The 16,195-nt window shown below is 41.4% G+C and overlaps 1 protein-coding gene across 1 annotated transcript in view; it reads right to left on the reverse strand.

The window, feature by feature from the left end:
• LOC124593803 (chaoptin-like) overlaps window positions 1-16,195 on the reverse strand; it is a 173,329-nt gene that overhangs the window by 63,644 nt on the left and 93,490 nt on the right. The window contains exon 5 of the mRNA XM_047132151.1: window positions 11,140-11,419. Within this exon, the coding sequence (XP_046988107.1) occupies window positions 11,140-11,419 (280 nt within the window). The remainder of the gene's footprint in view (window positions 1-11,139; window positions 11,420-16,195) is intronic.

The raw sequence follows: 16,195 nt of genomic DNA on the forward strand, positions 1-16,195 counted from the left end.
TGGAACCCATGAGTCCACAGGTGCATTCCCTCATGGCATTATACAGCTACTAGCCTCCACTGTTAGCGTGATGTATGCTTTGAGTGGTTATTCTTCTGGAACGACCATTGACATGATTCAGCAAGAAACACGATTTATTTGACCAGGTCACATGTTTCAATGCGTTCACAGTTCAGTTTTGATGATCGTGTGCCCACTCTGTTCGTAACTGAAGATGTTGAGTAAATATGGGATGATATAGGGGTCGCCTGTTGTGAAGCCGTATGTTCAACAATATGTTCTGAACAGTGAGATTCTAAACACAAGTATCCACACCAGCATTGTACTCTATCACCAGATCTGCGACATATCGCTAACTGTCCTACTTTATAGAGTGGGCAAGCCTCTGACATGTAACTTCTGTGATAAGAATGTGGTGTCCATCAGCTTGTTGCCTACTAATGGTTTCACCGCCCTTCAATAATTTGTCATACATGCTCACAACAGTAACTCGTGAGCAGCCAGCCAGCTTCATTTTTTCCGGAATACTTCCCATGTGTTGTGCCACAATAATCTGCACTCTGCCCAAGGTACTTATATCAGTAGATTTCCCTATTTGACGTCTGTGTGGCCACTAAAATCATTCCTCATTCGTCTCTGTTCCAGAGATACCTTCCTCATTACGTCATGTGTCCACAGCCGCACAAGTGGTATGTAATCCCTCGATGCACAGTGGTAACAATGTTATAGCTCATATGCGAATATAACGATGACTATATATATATATTACAAAATTCAATCAAAGTCTCGAAGGTTGTTTTAAATTCTGCTAATTTTAAACATTGGACTGTTGCGTCCTTCATCGAGATTACGTCACATTTCAAGGATGTAGATAGTTTCCTATTTGAAAATCTTACTGAAGTGTATGACTTGTAATTTGATGAAACACAGCTCCAATCCCACACCAGTCATTCCTATATGATATCCCAAACTGGTTGATGATGAAAGTCAAGACATATCGTTCGAGAATTTCATGACTGATATTGTCCTCAGTCTATTGACTAACTCAGTCCATGGACTACATTAATGTTAACTTTAAGAGGAAGTTGAAAGGGTGCTGTAGTCCCCTTTCTTTATCATGTTATTTGCTTTCCAGTGACACAGAAGTCTCTGACATGCGTGACTGAATGCATGTGGGTCTGTATCATTTTGCTATACGGTCGTTTAGTCTGCCGCAGAGATCAGCGGTTGTTGTTGTTGTTGTGGTTTTCAGTCCTGAGACTGGTTTGATGCAGCTCTCCATGCTACCCTATCCTGTGAAAGCTTCTTCATCTCCCTGTACTTACTGCAACCTACATCCTTCTGAATCTGCTTAGTGTATTCATCTCTTGGTCTCCCTCTACGATTTTTACCCTCCACGCTGCCCTCCAATGCTAAATTTGTGATCCCTTGATGCCTCAGAACATGTCCTACCAACTGGTCCCTTCTACTTGTGAAGTTGAGCCACAAACTCTTCTTCTCCCCAATTCTATCCAATACTTCCTCATTAGTCATTGGATCTACCCATCTAATCTTCAGCATTCTTCTGTAGCACGACTTTTCGAAAGCTTCTATTCTCTTCTTGTCCAAACTATTTATCGCAAATGTTTGACTTCCATACATGGCTACACTACATACAAATACTTTCAGGAACGATTCCCTGACACTTAAATCCAACTTCGATGTTAACAAATTTCTCTTCTTCAGAAATGCTTTCCTTGCCATTGCCAGTCTACCTTTTATATCCTCTCTACTTCGACCATCATCAGTTATTTTGCTACCCAAATAGCAAAACTTCTTTACTACTTTAAGTGTCTCATTTCCTAATCTAATTCCCTCAGCATCACCCGACTTAATTCGACTACATTTCATTATCCTCGTTTTGCTGTTGTTGATGTTCATCTTATATCCTCCTTCCAAGACACTGTCCATTCCGTCCAACTGCTCTTCCAAGTCCTTTGCAGTCTCTGACAGAATTACAATGTCATTGGCGAACCTCAAAGTTTTTATTTCTTCTTCATGGATTTTAATACCTACTACGAATTTTGTTTTTGTTTCCTTTACTGCTTGGTCAACATATAGATTGAATAACATCGGGGTGAGGCTACAAGTGTCTCACTCCCTTCCCAACCACTGTTTCCCTTTCATGCATTTCGACCCCTATATCTGCCATCAGGTTTCTGTACAAATTGTAAATAGCCTCTCGCTCCCTGTATTTTACCCCAGCCACCTTTAGAATTTGAAAGAGAGTATTCCAGTCAACATTGTCAAAAGCTTTCTCTAAGCCTACAAATGCTAGAAACGTAGGTTTACCTTTCCTTAATCTTTCTTCTAAATTAAGTCGTAAGGTCAGTATTGCCTCACGTGTTCCAATATTTCTATGGAATCCAAACTGATCTTCCCCGAGGTCGGCTTCTACCAGTTTTTCCATTCGTCTGTAAAGAATTCGCATTGGTACTTTGCAGCTGTGACTTATTAAACTGATAGTTCGGTAATTTTCACATCTGTCTACACCTGCTTTCTTTGGGATTGGAATTATTATATTCTTCTTGAAGTCTGAGAGTATTTCGCCTGTTACATACATCTTGCTGACCAGATGGTAGAGTTTGGTCAGGACTGGCTCTCCCAAGGCTGCCAGCAGTTCTAATGGAATGTTGTCTACTCTGGGGGTCTTGTTTCGGCTCAGGTATTTCAGTGCTCTGTCAAACCCTTCACGCAATATCGTATCTCCCATTTCATCTTCATCTACATCCTCTTCCATTTCCATAATATTGTCCTCAGGTACATCGCCCTTGTATAGACCCTCTGTATACTCCTTCCACCTTTCTGTTTTCCCTTCTTTGCTTAGAACTTTGTTTCCATCTGAGCTCTTGATATTCATACAAGTGATTCTCTTTTCTCCAAAGGTCTCTTTATTTTTCCTGTAGGCAGTATCTATCTTACCCCTAGTGATAAGCGCCTCTACATCCTTACATTTGTCCTGCTTAGCCTTTTTGCACTTCCTGTCGATCTCATTTTTGAGACGTTTGTATTCCTTTTTGCCTGCTTAATTTACTGCAGTTTCATATTTTCTCCTTTCATCAATTAAATTCAATATTTCTTCTGTTACCCAAGGATTTCTACTAGCCCTTGTCTTTTTACCTACTTGATCCTCTGCTGCCTTCACTACTACATCCCTCAGAGCTACCCATTCTTCTTCTACCATACTTCTTCCCCCCCCCCCCCCCCCTCCTGTCAATTGTGCCCTTATGCTCTCCCTGAAACTGTGTACAACCTCTGGTTCTTTCAGTTTATGCAAGTCCCATCTCCTTAAATTCCCACCTTTTTGCAGTTTCTTCAGTTTTAATATACAGTTCATAACCAATAGATTGTGGTCAGAGTCCACATCTGGCCCTGGAAATGTATTACAATTTAAAACCTGGTTCCTAATCTCTGTCTCACCTTTATATAATCTATCTGATTCCTTCCAGTATCTCCAGGCTTCTTCCATGCGTACAACCTTGTTTCATTCTTGAACCAAGTGTTAGCTATGATTAAGTTATGCTCTTTGCAAAACTCTATCAGGCGGCCTCCTCTTTCAATTCTTAGCCCCAATCCATAATCACCTACTATATTTCCTTCTCTCTCTTTTCCTACTCTCGAATTCCAGTCAACCACGACTATTAAATTTTCGTCTCCCTTCACTACCTGAATTATTTATTTTACCTCATCATACATTTTATCAATTTCTTCATCATCTGCAGAGCTAGTTGGCATATAAACTTGTACTACTGTAGTAGGCGTGGGCTTCGTGTCTATATAGGTCACTATAGTGCGTTCACTATGCTGTTTGTAGTAGCTTACCTGCACTCCTACTATTTTATTCATTATTACACCTACTCCTGCATTACCCCTATTTGATTTTGTATTTATAACCCTGTATTCACCTGACCAAAAGTCTTGTTCCTCCCGCCACCAAACTTCACTAATTCCCACTATATCTAATTTTAACCTATCCGTTTCGCTTTTTAAATTTTCTAACCTACCTGCCCGATTAAGGGATCTGACATTACACTCCCCGATCCGTAGAACGCCAGTTTTCTTTTTGCTGATAATGACGTCCTCTTGAGTAGTCCCCGGCCGGAGATCCGAAAGGGGGACTATTTAACTCCGGAATATTTTACCGGACACCATCATCATTTAACCATAACCATGCATGTCCTCGGGAAAAATTGGGGCTGTAGTTTCCCCTTGCTTTCAGCCGTGTCTCATAGGAAGTCGTACAGAATGGCCAACCCTTGCAGTTTTCAGGTAGGCAAAGAGGTTTGCTCCCCTTGTGCGAAAGTTACCGGTGTTAGGTTGGTGGCGGAAGCCTCATCTCTGGGTTTTCCTGGCCGAGGGGTCGCGTGGGAGACGTTGGATGTATGAGACGGTCAGTCTGCTTCCAGCTCGCCAAGGGTCTGTAGCCGAAGTCTCTTCGAAGAAGGGTGAGTTAACGTAACTGCGTGGCGCGTTGTCTCATAGGAAGAGGGGAGCTTTTAGCTTTTGGTCTCACGTTTCATCTTATAAAGATTGATTTGCTGGGTAGCAGCAAGGAATGCAATGCTTTTGCAGACTTTCAGTTTGATTCCTAATGCAGACTTGACTTTAGTCCGTAAGAAGAACGTAGCACAAAGGTGTTGCATATGTTGAAGCGTTCTCGGTTCAATATGAATGTTTGTGTGCCTATAACTGCGTTTGTATGCGTTCTAATCTTGATAATTTTTGATTCTTTGTGAATTTTCTTTGTTTAATTGCTTTATGTCCGGTGGAAACCATCCATATGGGTTAATATTATAGTTTGTTGGCCCTCTGCCATTATCATTTGTCGATTCATATGTATTCTTTGTAAAACGTTAATTGTTCGCGACTGCGTGGTTTGATGTTACTAAAATTTGGCCGCGGTGTGTAGAAATTGAGTCTCAACGAACCACGTGGGCACACGAGTCTGTTGGGGAACGTATAGCGTTTCACAAGCAATTGTACTTAGTTACCAGGCAACAGCAGTCGACAGATGCATTACATCAATGTTTTAAGGAATAAATAATTTTGCCTATAATCTTATCCAGTGTACCGATGTCACATCTCCTTTTCCTACGCCATTTACCTTGTAGCTTTCCTTGTTAGCCCATCCATAGCGTTTCCATGCGCACAGGTCCAATAATTAGTGTCCCTTTTTTATTTAAAACAAATTCTTTGAAATAGATCTTGTTTTCAGGAATGTTGCTGCAAGCTGCACTTATGCACAGTGTTCACGCACTCTTTACTTTATTCATATTAATAATTACATCCCATTCTTTATGAGTGACTTTATAAAGAATGTTCTTTTGTGAGTATTTCTTATAAATAAATTAAATGATATTCCGATTTAGGACAACCTCTTATTTGTCGTGTGGCTGGAGTTAGTGGCGATCCAATCTTTTACCTTAATTTCATGTCAGATAACATTTTCTTATTCAAAGTGCGCTTGGCTCTTTTAGCCATTAGGATATATTCAATAGGCGCTTCACGCTTCCTACTCATAACGACCTTTTATTCACGCTACTTGCAAAGTCACCCTAAAATCTCTTTTCTCTTTTAATGTTACGTTTCGTTAAGGCATGTCTAAAGAATGAACGTCAATTAATACTGTGGTACCACACACACACATCAACCTATCCATATAAATTCAAGGCAAGAAAGCTGCAGGTATATTCCCCAAGAGCGTTATTTGAGTAATTTTATTGCCACAAAATATCGACATTACTGATCATAACCGTTATGAAACAGTGGAGAAGAAATGGAAGCAGGTACTTGAAAATTGATGAATTCTGTTTTTTTTTCTCGTTATGTGCTTGTGTATGATGTGCTAGATATTGGCTGTGCCTGTTTGCGCTTGTATATGATACGACATGTATTAGGCAGGTAAAGTGCATACAAAATAATGAAATTATTTAATGCTTAGTGTTGAGAAGGGCAAGGTTGGAAAGTAAAATGTTGTTCAGTAAAGTGGTCGTAATTTTTGAAACACCGATTACACTGACAACAGCAGTATGCCACACAAAGAACATAATAGTGAATAAGATACTTATCACACGAGCAGCTACCATTGATAAACGTAACTATTACATAAATAGAAAGATAATTAGTTTATGTTGATAATAAAGAAAAGGTACAACATGAGAAAGCATATAGTTTGAATCTGTAAACTTAGAACATTAATTTACCGATGTATAGTCGAATTTGATGATTTAGAAGAGAATGGAAGTAAGGAACGGCGTTTAAAAATCAAGTATAGGTAATAAAAGGAAGCCAATAACAGGCAATACAGTTATTGCACGCTCTGACGACTTATTGTCTTTGTTTAGTGAGTTTTCTGTCAAAGACGAAACTGAAAGTAGAATTTTGAACAAAATTGTAGAACGGTGATGAGAAGAGATGCTAAATTTGCAGAAGACCTTCCTTCTAGAGGGAAACAAAAAGTTGGTTTAGGAACACTTCACACTCGAGTGGTGTATGCGTTGGGTACAAAACAAACAAGTAGAAGGCAATAAATATTCTGTAAAAATATCTGCTCAATAACCATTTAAAGATATAAATTAGATAAATTAAATTTACAAAGTGTGGAAGAATATTACATTCTGCTAACACAGATACAAACGAGAAGTTTACGCCAAGAAGACTGTAAAAAACAGATTTGAGAAAGGTGGATAAATGCTTCTTAAACAATTTTGTCAGACGATAAATTGGATTTGCCAGAGACTTTTCAGAAACTTCTGGAGTACAACACTTAATAGATAGGAAAGTAAAATATACGGATAGTTGCCAAATGAAGTGCAGGAATGGAAGATTGAAGACATGTAAGATAACCGAAGTGGACAAACATGTTTGCAGAAACCAAATAAAGGAGGAAGAGATGTGCGAGGTTAGATAACCAGCATAGCAGTGAACGAAGTTAAATAGATATGTGAGGACAGATATTGGTTTTGGTTTCTTTTTTTTTTCAGTAGCATCTCAATGGCTGATGTGGCCTGCCACGACTTTCTATCCTGTTTCCATCTCTTATGACAGTGTAGCACTTACAACTAACGTTCTCAATCATACTTTTATGATGCATTGCTCTTCTTGGGGCGTCGGATGGCAGTCTGGAGGGACCTTTACGTTCGTATGTCCCTCCACCAAAGTGTTTGCTAGTCTTATGAACGCAATCTGCAGTAAACATGGTGGTCTGGTACTGAGGGCATCTAACACCATGTAGATCAGTATCTATCACCGCGGTTTACGAATAACTGCCCTTTACAGTACTTTCATGGTTTCCCTGGCCTCGATTTTGGAGGTAAATGGCTACTTAGTTATCACACAAGCATCTGTGAACAATATATGTTTCCCAAGTTTTTTTGATGTTCTGACACTACAGATGTATCAGGTCATCCTAAACGTTTGTGATCCTGCCACTCCTTGAGACGAATTCGTATAAGTTGCTCTGCCCCTCTTATTTAAATGATCCCCACGCTCATCTGACCTCATAAAATCCCTTTGTTTAGCGTATTGATAGCAATTTTGGTTGATCCCAGTAAGGCTCAAGTTTGCTGTTGCACCAACAAGTTGAATGCGCAGCCCATCATGGATTATTGTCAAATGGTTGGTGGCTCTCTGCACATAAGATACAAGAGCAGTCCATAGCTGTTCCACCTTCCCGCCACGCATGATATTGTTCTTTTTAGTGAGTACTTTGCTGATGGTTTCATTGCAGTCTCCGTTAGCCCTGAGGCGTGTACAAAACTTTTGCTGTTTTGCCTTTACATTGTCTCCAGTGTTGATCCAATGTGGACCTTAGCCAGTGTATACAACACCGAATTTACTGCTGTTCATGATGGAATACACATATCTATTGGTGTTAGTCGGCTGCTTGTGAGTTGTGTGACCAAATGTACCACCCAGCTCCACCTACACTTCAGTGTCGAGAAATGTCATTGTGCCACTGTTCCCTACTTCCACCATAAACTGTACACTTCGTTACTCTGCGCTGAGATACTGGTGAAATTTGTCGAGTACTTTTTCCCCATGTTGCCTGATGATGGAAGTATTGTCAACATAGAATATAGCGTCAAATTTTGTTTCAACAATGTGGAATCTGGTGCTGATTCCTTAGACGCTTCCCCAATAATGTCCATTGCTAATGGTCAGAATAGATGAAATTTCAGCTTCTGGAATTATTCTACTGCCTGTGTGAAAGCCTACTGTCGCCTGCTTGACCATTAGCTGCGTTTTCCTGAAGATCTTAACTGTAGGTACATCTTTTGAGATCTTGATATATGTTATCCTTTGCCTCAACCTACGTTTTTATGACGTAGCCAAATGTGTCCAATACCACACATGCATTACCACTGTCTACTTGACAAACATTGATAGCACTGTTGTTTCTAGTTTGCCGTTCTTCCTTTGATACATCTCGTTTCAGCAGCTTAGCTCGTATCTGCACGCTTACAGTTTTTTACCTAATTTTCCCAACTCCTTCTGTGGGGAAAATGTCATAGAGGAACTTCCACAGATCCCATGATATCCTATTTTGCAATGAATTAATGTGCCAAAGAGACATTGAGTCCCTAGACAAAACGACTATATTGGCACCACTGAGATATTCGTTGTAAAGACTGACGACTGATTACGAGTTCCTCTATGCACGGCTGCACACACATACTAACCTGATCTGCCCTCTCTGGACACTGTGGTGGTAGCTCTGCATCGCAAAATTAGGTCTCCCATGATCCGTCAGAGATAGTAACTATAATTCAATGTAGAATTTCAGTCAATAGAGAATATGAGCTCCCTTCTCCTTGAGTTATAACATCAAATCATATTATAAGTTTACTTTACACTAGTTTTAAGCAACTATTGAGACAACAGTGAAGATAGTGTATCTTCTGGTCTGGTAAAAGTCATTTGCTACACAGGTTGAAATTGTGGTCTCATATATTTTTCAACATAATGACAGCTACTTAGATGAGTTGTGAGAAAACTGACTCCGCCAGAGAATTCACACCAAATAACAAAGGCTATTTGGTACCCTAACTCCATTAAACAACACATAGTGACACTTTTGGATTATTTTAACTTTATTTTTATCGAGAAGTAATCTATTACACTCACTGTCATGAACGAAAGATTCAGATAACCCACTAAATTACGAGCGTTCGTTAGACAAGTACAGCAAAAGAAGGAGGGGGGAGTATTGCCACGACGGAGATACAGTTTCAGAACATGAAATAAAAACAGAAATTTAGTAAAAGAAGAGAGTTTCTAACTGTGGGAATCGCACTTAGCCGAGCAATATCAGGGTGAGCTGCGAAGCAGCCATCCATTTGTAGATCACGACAGGGAGCAAAGTAAAATTGTAACAAATTCTCATATTTGGTACAAAGGGGTGGGTGCTTGTACAGGCACACGTGAAATATTATTCTTTATCGGTTCAATATTTTTGTGGTTAGTGCGTAATTCAGGTTCTTATCGGGGGTCTAGCTGGATTCAATCGTTTATTCCTCAGGAATTTTTGGCAAGAAAGCTTACTGCCATCCTTAGGCGACTGCTGATCGAGAGGAGCGTACTTTACAACTTTTACCTCTAGGTGGCCTACGTAAAAGGGCCAGTCACCCGAAAAGAACAGTGCTTTTACAAAATAGACATTTGGAAGCAACAATACACCTTGGTAGAACATTCGAGATGAGTTAAAGACGTGATTTTCTAATTTGATAGACCATACCGCTGACGTCGATTTGCAGTAGGATTTTGGAACATGTACTGCGTTCGAACATAATGAGCTGCCTCGACGAAAACGACTTGTTGACAAACACCCAACACTGATTCAGAAAATATCGTTCTGTAAAAAAAAAGTAGCTCTTTACTCTTACAAACTAATGAGTGCTATTTATAGGGGAAATCAAATTGATTCCACATTTTTAGAAGGCTTTTGAGACTGTACCTCACAAGCGACTTCTAAACAAATTGCCTGCCCATGGACTACGGTCTCAGTTGAGTGACTGGATTCGTGATTTCCTGTCAATAAGACTACAGTTAGTGGTAAGTGACAGAAACTCATCGAGCAAAGCAGAAGTTCAAATGGTTCAAATGGCTGTGAGCACTATGGGAGTCAACTGCTGAGGTCATAAGTCCCCTAGAACTTAGAACTAGTTAAACCTAACTAACCTAAGGACATCACAAACATCCATGCCCGAGGCAGGATTCGAACCTGCGACCGTAGCGGTCTTGCGGTTCCAGACTGCAGCGCCTTTAACCGCACGGCCACTTCGGCCGGCCAAAGCAGAAGTAATATCTGGCATTTCCCGAGGAACAATCTGCAAAGATGATGCTGTCATTTTGCAAAACGGTTTAGATGAGATGTCTGAATGGTGCGAAAAGTAAGAATTAATTTTAAATAACGAAAATAGAGAAGTCATCCACATTAGTACCAAAATGAATCCGCAATATTACGGTTACATAATAAATCAGACGAATCTAAAGGCTGTAGATTCAACTAAATCTTTATGGACGGCATCTGCAAATATCAAGTAGGAACGATCGCATAGATAAAAATGTGAGTGAAGTAAACCAAAGATTACGATTTACTGGCAGAACACTAAGAAAATGTCGACACTTGTATGTCCTCTTCTGGAGTGTGTGGTGTGGGACCCGCATGAAATATTGATGGAGGACGTCAAAAAAGGCAATTCGTTTCGTACTATCGTGAAATAGGGGGGAGAGTGCCACAGATATGGTACGTGAACTGGGGTGACAACCATTAAAACAAAGACGTTTTTCGCTGCAATAGGATCTTCTCATGAAATTTCAATAAACTGCATTCACCTGAAAGTGTGAAAACGATTTTTGGTGCCCACCTAAATGGGCACAAACAGTCATCATAATAAGGTAAGACACCAGAGATCAGGCAGAAAGAGTTAAGTGTTCGGTTTTTCTGCACGCTGTTCGAGAGTGAAATGGTAGGAAAATAGCTTGAAGATTGTTTGTTGAACCTTCTGCCAGGCACTTATTGGTCAATTGCAGAAGTAGATGCAGACGCAGATGCAGAAAATCAAAAGAACTTACACATTGGAAACAGTACGAACTCACCCGTGGGTGCACATCGCTGATGTTGTTGGACGGCAGGTAGAGGAACTTGAGCTTCTTGAGGTGCGCTATGGCACGGGGCACCTCCCGCAGCAGGTTGTGCTCGAGGTCGAGCGCCTCGAGCGAGTGCGCCAGCCCGCTGAAGGCGCGCAGGTCGATGTGCCGGCTGTGCAGCCGGTTCCTCGAGAGGAACAGCCGGCCCGCGCTCGTGCCGCGGAACGCCTGCGCCGGCAGCCCGCGCAGCAGGTTGCGGTCCAGGTTCAGGTCGCGCACCTGCAGCGAGCTGCGCAATGTCCAACACAGTCCTCAGCTGCCTTCAACCGCAAAGTAAGCTCTAAGCTCAGCTAAGCACATTCATTGCCACATTTGAGAAGGGGGTTCCCTCATACCCTAGTGCATGCAGATTTCTAAACTCAATGTAGTCTGAGCAGCAATATCAGTTAATGTGGACAATTTCACCACTGAGAATTATGTACTTTATTTTTATCAGCTGCACATCGTATTGATAATATGTGTCATAGCCTGTTGTGCTACCAAATTCCCACCATAGGACTCAAATGGTTCAAATGGCTCTGAGCACTATGGGACTTAACTTCCAAGGTCATCAGTCCCTTAGAACTTAGAACTACTTAAACCTAACTAGCCTAAGAACATCACATACATCCATGCCCGAGGCAGGATTCGAATCTGCGATCGTAGCGGTCGCACGGTTCCAGACAGTAGCGCCTAGAACAGCTCGGTCACAGCGGCCAGCCCATAGGACTCATCTAGAGACGTGTTTCAGTATTTTGTCACAGAGGAAACATCTGTTTCTTGATGAAGTATGCACTGCCTGGCCAAGAAATTGATGTTGGTTAGTCCTGCTCTTAAAGGCTCTAGAACTGACGTTTCTGTAAAGACTACCACAAAATTCTGTGACTTTTTACAGTATGCAATTATGGAATTAAACTGTTTCGTTTTCCTGACTTCTCTTTACGAAACTACTGTGCTTGTATTGCGTGACATCAGATTGTAAACGTACGTAGCTTTTGCATAACTTCTAATAAAGCGTTTTTATGTCATTAACCTCAAGGAATGTTTAAATTAATAAGGATTAACAGAATACACAACTAAGCTATGGTGCTATAGTCCAGTCAATTAACATCCTAAAAGGTCGAATTTCGAAAATTTTTCGTGTAGTCGGCAATTTTTGTATAGTTGTAGGAGGGAGAGGCATCAACAACTTAATAAAAATCCTGACTGCTGCCAGGTTCGTGGGGGAGAGGAGGCATTTGTGGTGAACGGTGCCTTCGAATGCCATTTTTGTACTTTCTTTTTAATAACTCAGAAACGGCAACCCCCACTGGAGAAACACCCCAATGAAAGATTAGACTCAATTAAATTCCCTATAAGAAAAGTCCCATTGACTTTTTTTTCCTTGGGCTAATAATTTTTGCAAGGAGAATGACAGTGTGCATGTGTTGTAGCTTAGATGGCTTATTAGGCCAGTTTGAGATAGTTTCCCAACTTGATGGGCTACAAGTGCCCGATATAAAGTTTTTTTTTTTTTTTTTTTTTTTTTTTTTTTTTTTTTTTTTTTTTTTTTTTAATATATACTCTCGACTTGCTCCACACCTCTGTGGAACGTTGTAAACAGTTATCGATTATCTCCTGTATACGTACATAGTGTGGACCTGCATTTAATTCTTAGAATTGCGTAAAACAATACGGTCCGACTTTATCTCGCTCAGCCATAATGTTATGACTAACAGTCTCACTTTGAAGTATACCACTTTCCAGGTATCGTTCTTCAACCTTTTGAAGTTGTTGTGAAATATGAGGCATGTTCAAATTACGTAAGTTACATTTTCCACACAGTGAAATACGTTATAGCAAAATAATAAAAATAAAGGTAATATGGTGAACCTTCTTCTGTGCTGCTAAATATGTTCAAGCCATACCTCAACGATGCGTTTTGTATTCGTTGATAAAATCTGGGAAGCATACTTCCCTAGGTTGCTAGTCTGGAAAAAATTGTTCAAATGGTTCAAATAGCTCTGAGCACTATGGGACTTAACATCTATGGTCATCAGTCCCCTAGATCTTAGAACTACTTAAACCTAACTAACCTAAGGACATCACACAACACCCAATCATCACGAGGCAGAGAAAATCTCTGACCCCGCCGGGAATTGAACCCGGGAACCCGGGCGCGGGAAGCGAAAACGCTACCGCACGACCACGAGCTGCGGACGAAAAAATTGTCTTCCAGATATAGATTTCTTAGAGCATGTAAAGCTAGATTAAGTACTTCCCAAAGTATTCACTAACGTAACTTCGCTATTTTACATACGGTGTTAACATTTCTACTCTCTCATCACTGAGATCTACTACCAGTGACTGGAACCCTAAATCTGCCATTGCTGACTGTTAATTACTACTGTGAAAGCACAATGGTGTCCAAAATTAAAGCAACAAACGGAAATTTTGGTTGGTTCAAATGGTTCTGATCACTATGGGACTTAACATCTGAGATCATTAGTCCCCTAGAACTTAGAACTACTTAAACCTAACTAACCTAAGGACATCACACACATCCATGCCCGAGGCAGGATTCGAACCTGCTACTGTAGCGTCGCGCGGTTCCAGATTGAAGCGCCACATCGGCCGGCACGGAAATTTTGCAAGGGCACTTTTACTTTGCCACGAAACAGTATAAACAAGTGATAGCAGAGTAGATAAAACGTAAAGAATACAGAACGTAAACCACTGCAACATGCAGAACTCTGGATGAAAAAGTCATTCGTTATTTCCTACTTAACAGTATTGCACACACATTCCGACTACAGGTTAAGGTTATCACCATGAGATGTGACAACCTCCGGCAGCAATATAGCCCTGACAACGACGGAGTATAGTGTGAATAACGTCAGGTAGAGGCAATACCGCCCATTCTTCCTGCGGAGCTGCTCGCAAGTCTTGGAGAATAGTTGGTGGATGTTGACGTGGTGCAACCTGTCTCCCTAGTGCATCCCAGACATGCTCTATGTGATTCAAATCAAGAGAGCGAGCAAGCCACGCCATGTGTGCAGTATCTTCCTTTTTCAAGAAAATATCAACCACTCCTGCGCTATGAGATCGAGCATTAACGTCCATCAACACGAATTCTGGGAGCGCAGCACCACGTAACAACCATACATGAGGTCCAAAGACCTCGTCACGGTGCGTGACAACAGTTAAACTTTTTCGAACCACCGATAAAATTTCATGAACAAGTGTTCGGGTGGTCAACATAATCCCTCTCCACACCATTAGTAATCCTCCTCTATATCGGTCTCTTTCCACAATGTTCGGGCCTCTAAATCGTGTGCCACGTTGTCTTCAGATGCAAATCCGTCGAGAATCACTCTCCAGGCCAAATCGGGATTGATATATGAACAGAACATCGGCGCACTGTTCGATTGTTCAAGTGGCATGTTGTCGACTTGCACTCTAGACGTTCCCGTCTGTGAAGTCGCGTCAGAGGCACACATACAGCAGTTCTCCTACAGTAACGGCCACTCTGTCGAATCCTTCTCCACACCGTTTGTTTCGATACAGAACGTCGAGTCGATAGTTGCGCAGCGCTAAGGCGGTACCGTCGTGCCCTTACAGACAAATAAAGGACCTCCCTTTCTGATGTCACAAGCGGTCGGCCCTACCATGTTCGTCGTAATACAGTTTCGGTCTCTATGACTTGTCAACACAGCCGAGAAACAACAGAAAGATTCACGTTAAGCCATCGGGCCACATGAGTCTGCGACTGTCCTGCTTCCATTCTTCCTGTGCCCCTCCACCGTCGAGAGACTGGTAGGCGTGTTCTCTGCACCATAGTGTACTGTCTGTCACTGTGTGCACAGCAACTGTGGATGTGGGAATACCCGGCAAACACTACTCCGTTGGATAGGTGTCCTGACGTCATCGTTGGCTTGGTTTTCCACTGACCGAAATGCCGTCTTCCGTACAGAATACAATCGTACGGACATCTGTTGACAGTTTGTATGATTATAACGTGAATTAAACACAGGACGAGAAAACAAAGGTTTGTTGTTATAATTTTGGACACCAGTGTATAATTTTGGACACCATTGTGGACACCAGGCTGGATTTTTTTCAGGGGTAAGACAAAAGGGAAAGTGTAGGATTATGATCAGTGGCATAAAATAGATAGATAATCATTTACCTACACAAAGTCTGCGTAAAACGTATTTTTCAATGTTTCATATATGTCGTGGATCAGCACACTTTCATTTAAACTCCGTATTTTGTTTTATGATCAGCTTTACAGAATTTCCAGAAACTAAACATCGGCTGGAAATGGCAGCTGGCTGCCGTAATATTATTGTATAGATTACTTTCTTCAGTCGTTCCCTCAAGTGCTCCACGTGATTATAATCAAAAGTGGCTGCGTGGGTCGTTGTGGCCGAGCGGTTCTAGGCGCTTCAGTCTGAACCGCGCGACCGCTACGGTCGCAGGTTCGAATCCTACCTCGGGCATGGATGTGTCCTCAGGTTAGTTCGGTTTAAGTACTTCTAAGTTCTAGGGGACTGATGACCTCAGGTATTAAGTCCCATAGCACCCAGAACCAGCTGCGTGTCTGAGACATTTTGCTATTAACAGGGCCACAGACGGGGAATATACTTGATCCTGCCATTTAACCTATCCACTCGAATGTGGAAACTGTAAATTTCGAATGCTTAAATGTGTGTGAATTCCTAAGGGACCAAACCGCTGCGGTCATCGGTCCCTAGACTCACACACTACTTAAAATAACTAACTTGAGCAAGTAACACACACCCATGCCCGATGGAGAATTGTAACCTCCGGCAGGAGGGGCCGCGCAATCCGTGACATGGCACCTCAAAACGCGCAGCCACTCCGCACAGCTTTAAATTTCGATCGTCAGTCTATAGTACCATATAAAAATATATCGTTGTTTAACGTTATTACCAAAAATAACGCAAAGTAGATAACCTATTAGTTTAAAATTTTTACTCGACACTGTAATAAACGTTTGGTCTCTGATAAGCCAAAACATTAT

The sequence above is a fragment of the Schistocerca americana genome, chromosome 2, assembly GCF_021461395.2.
Source record: "Schistocerca americana isolate TAMUIC-IGC-003095 chromosome 2, iqSchAmer2.1, whole genome shotgun sequence".
Lineage (NCBI taxonomy): Eukaryota > Metazoa > Arthropoda > Insecta > Orthoptera > Acrididae > Schistocerca > Schistocerca americana.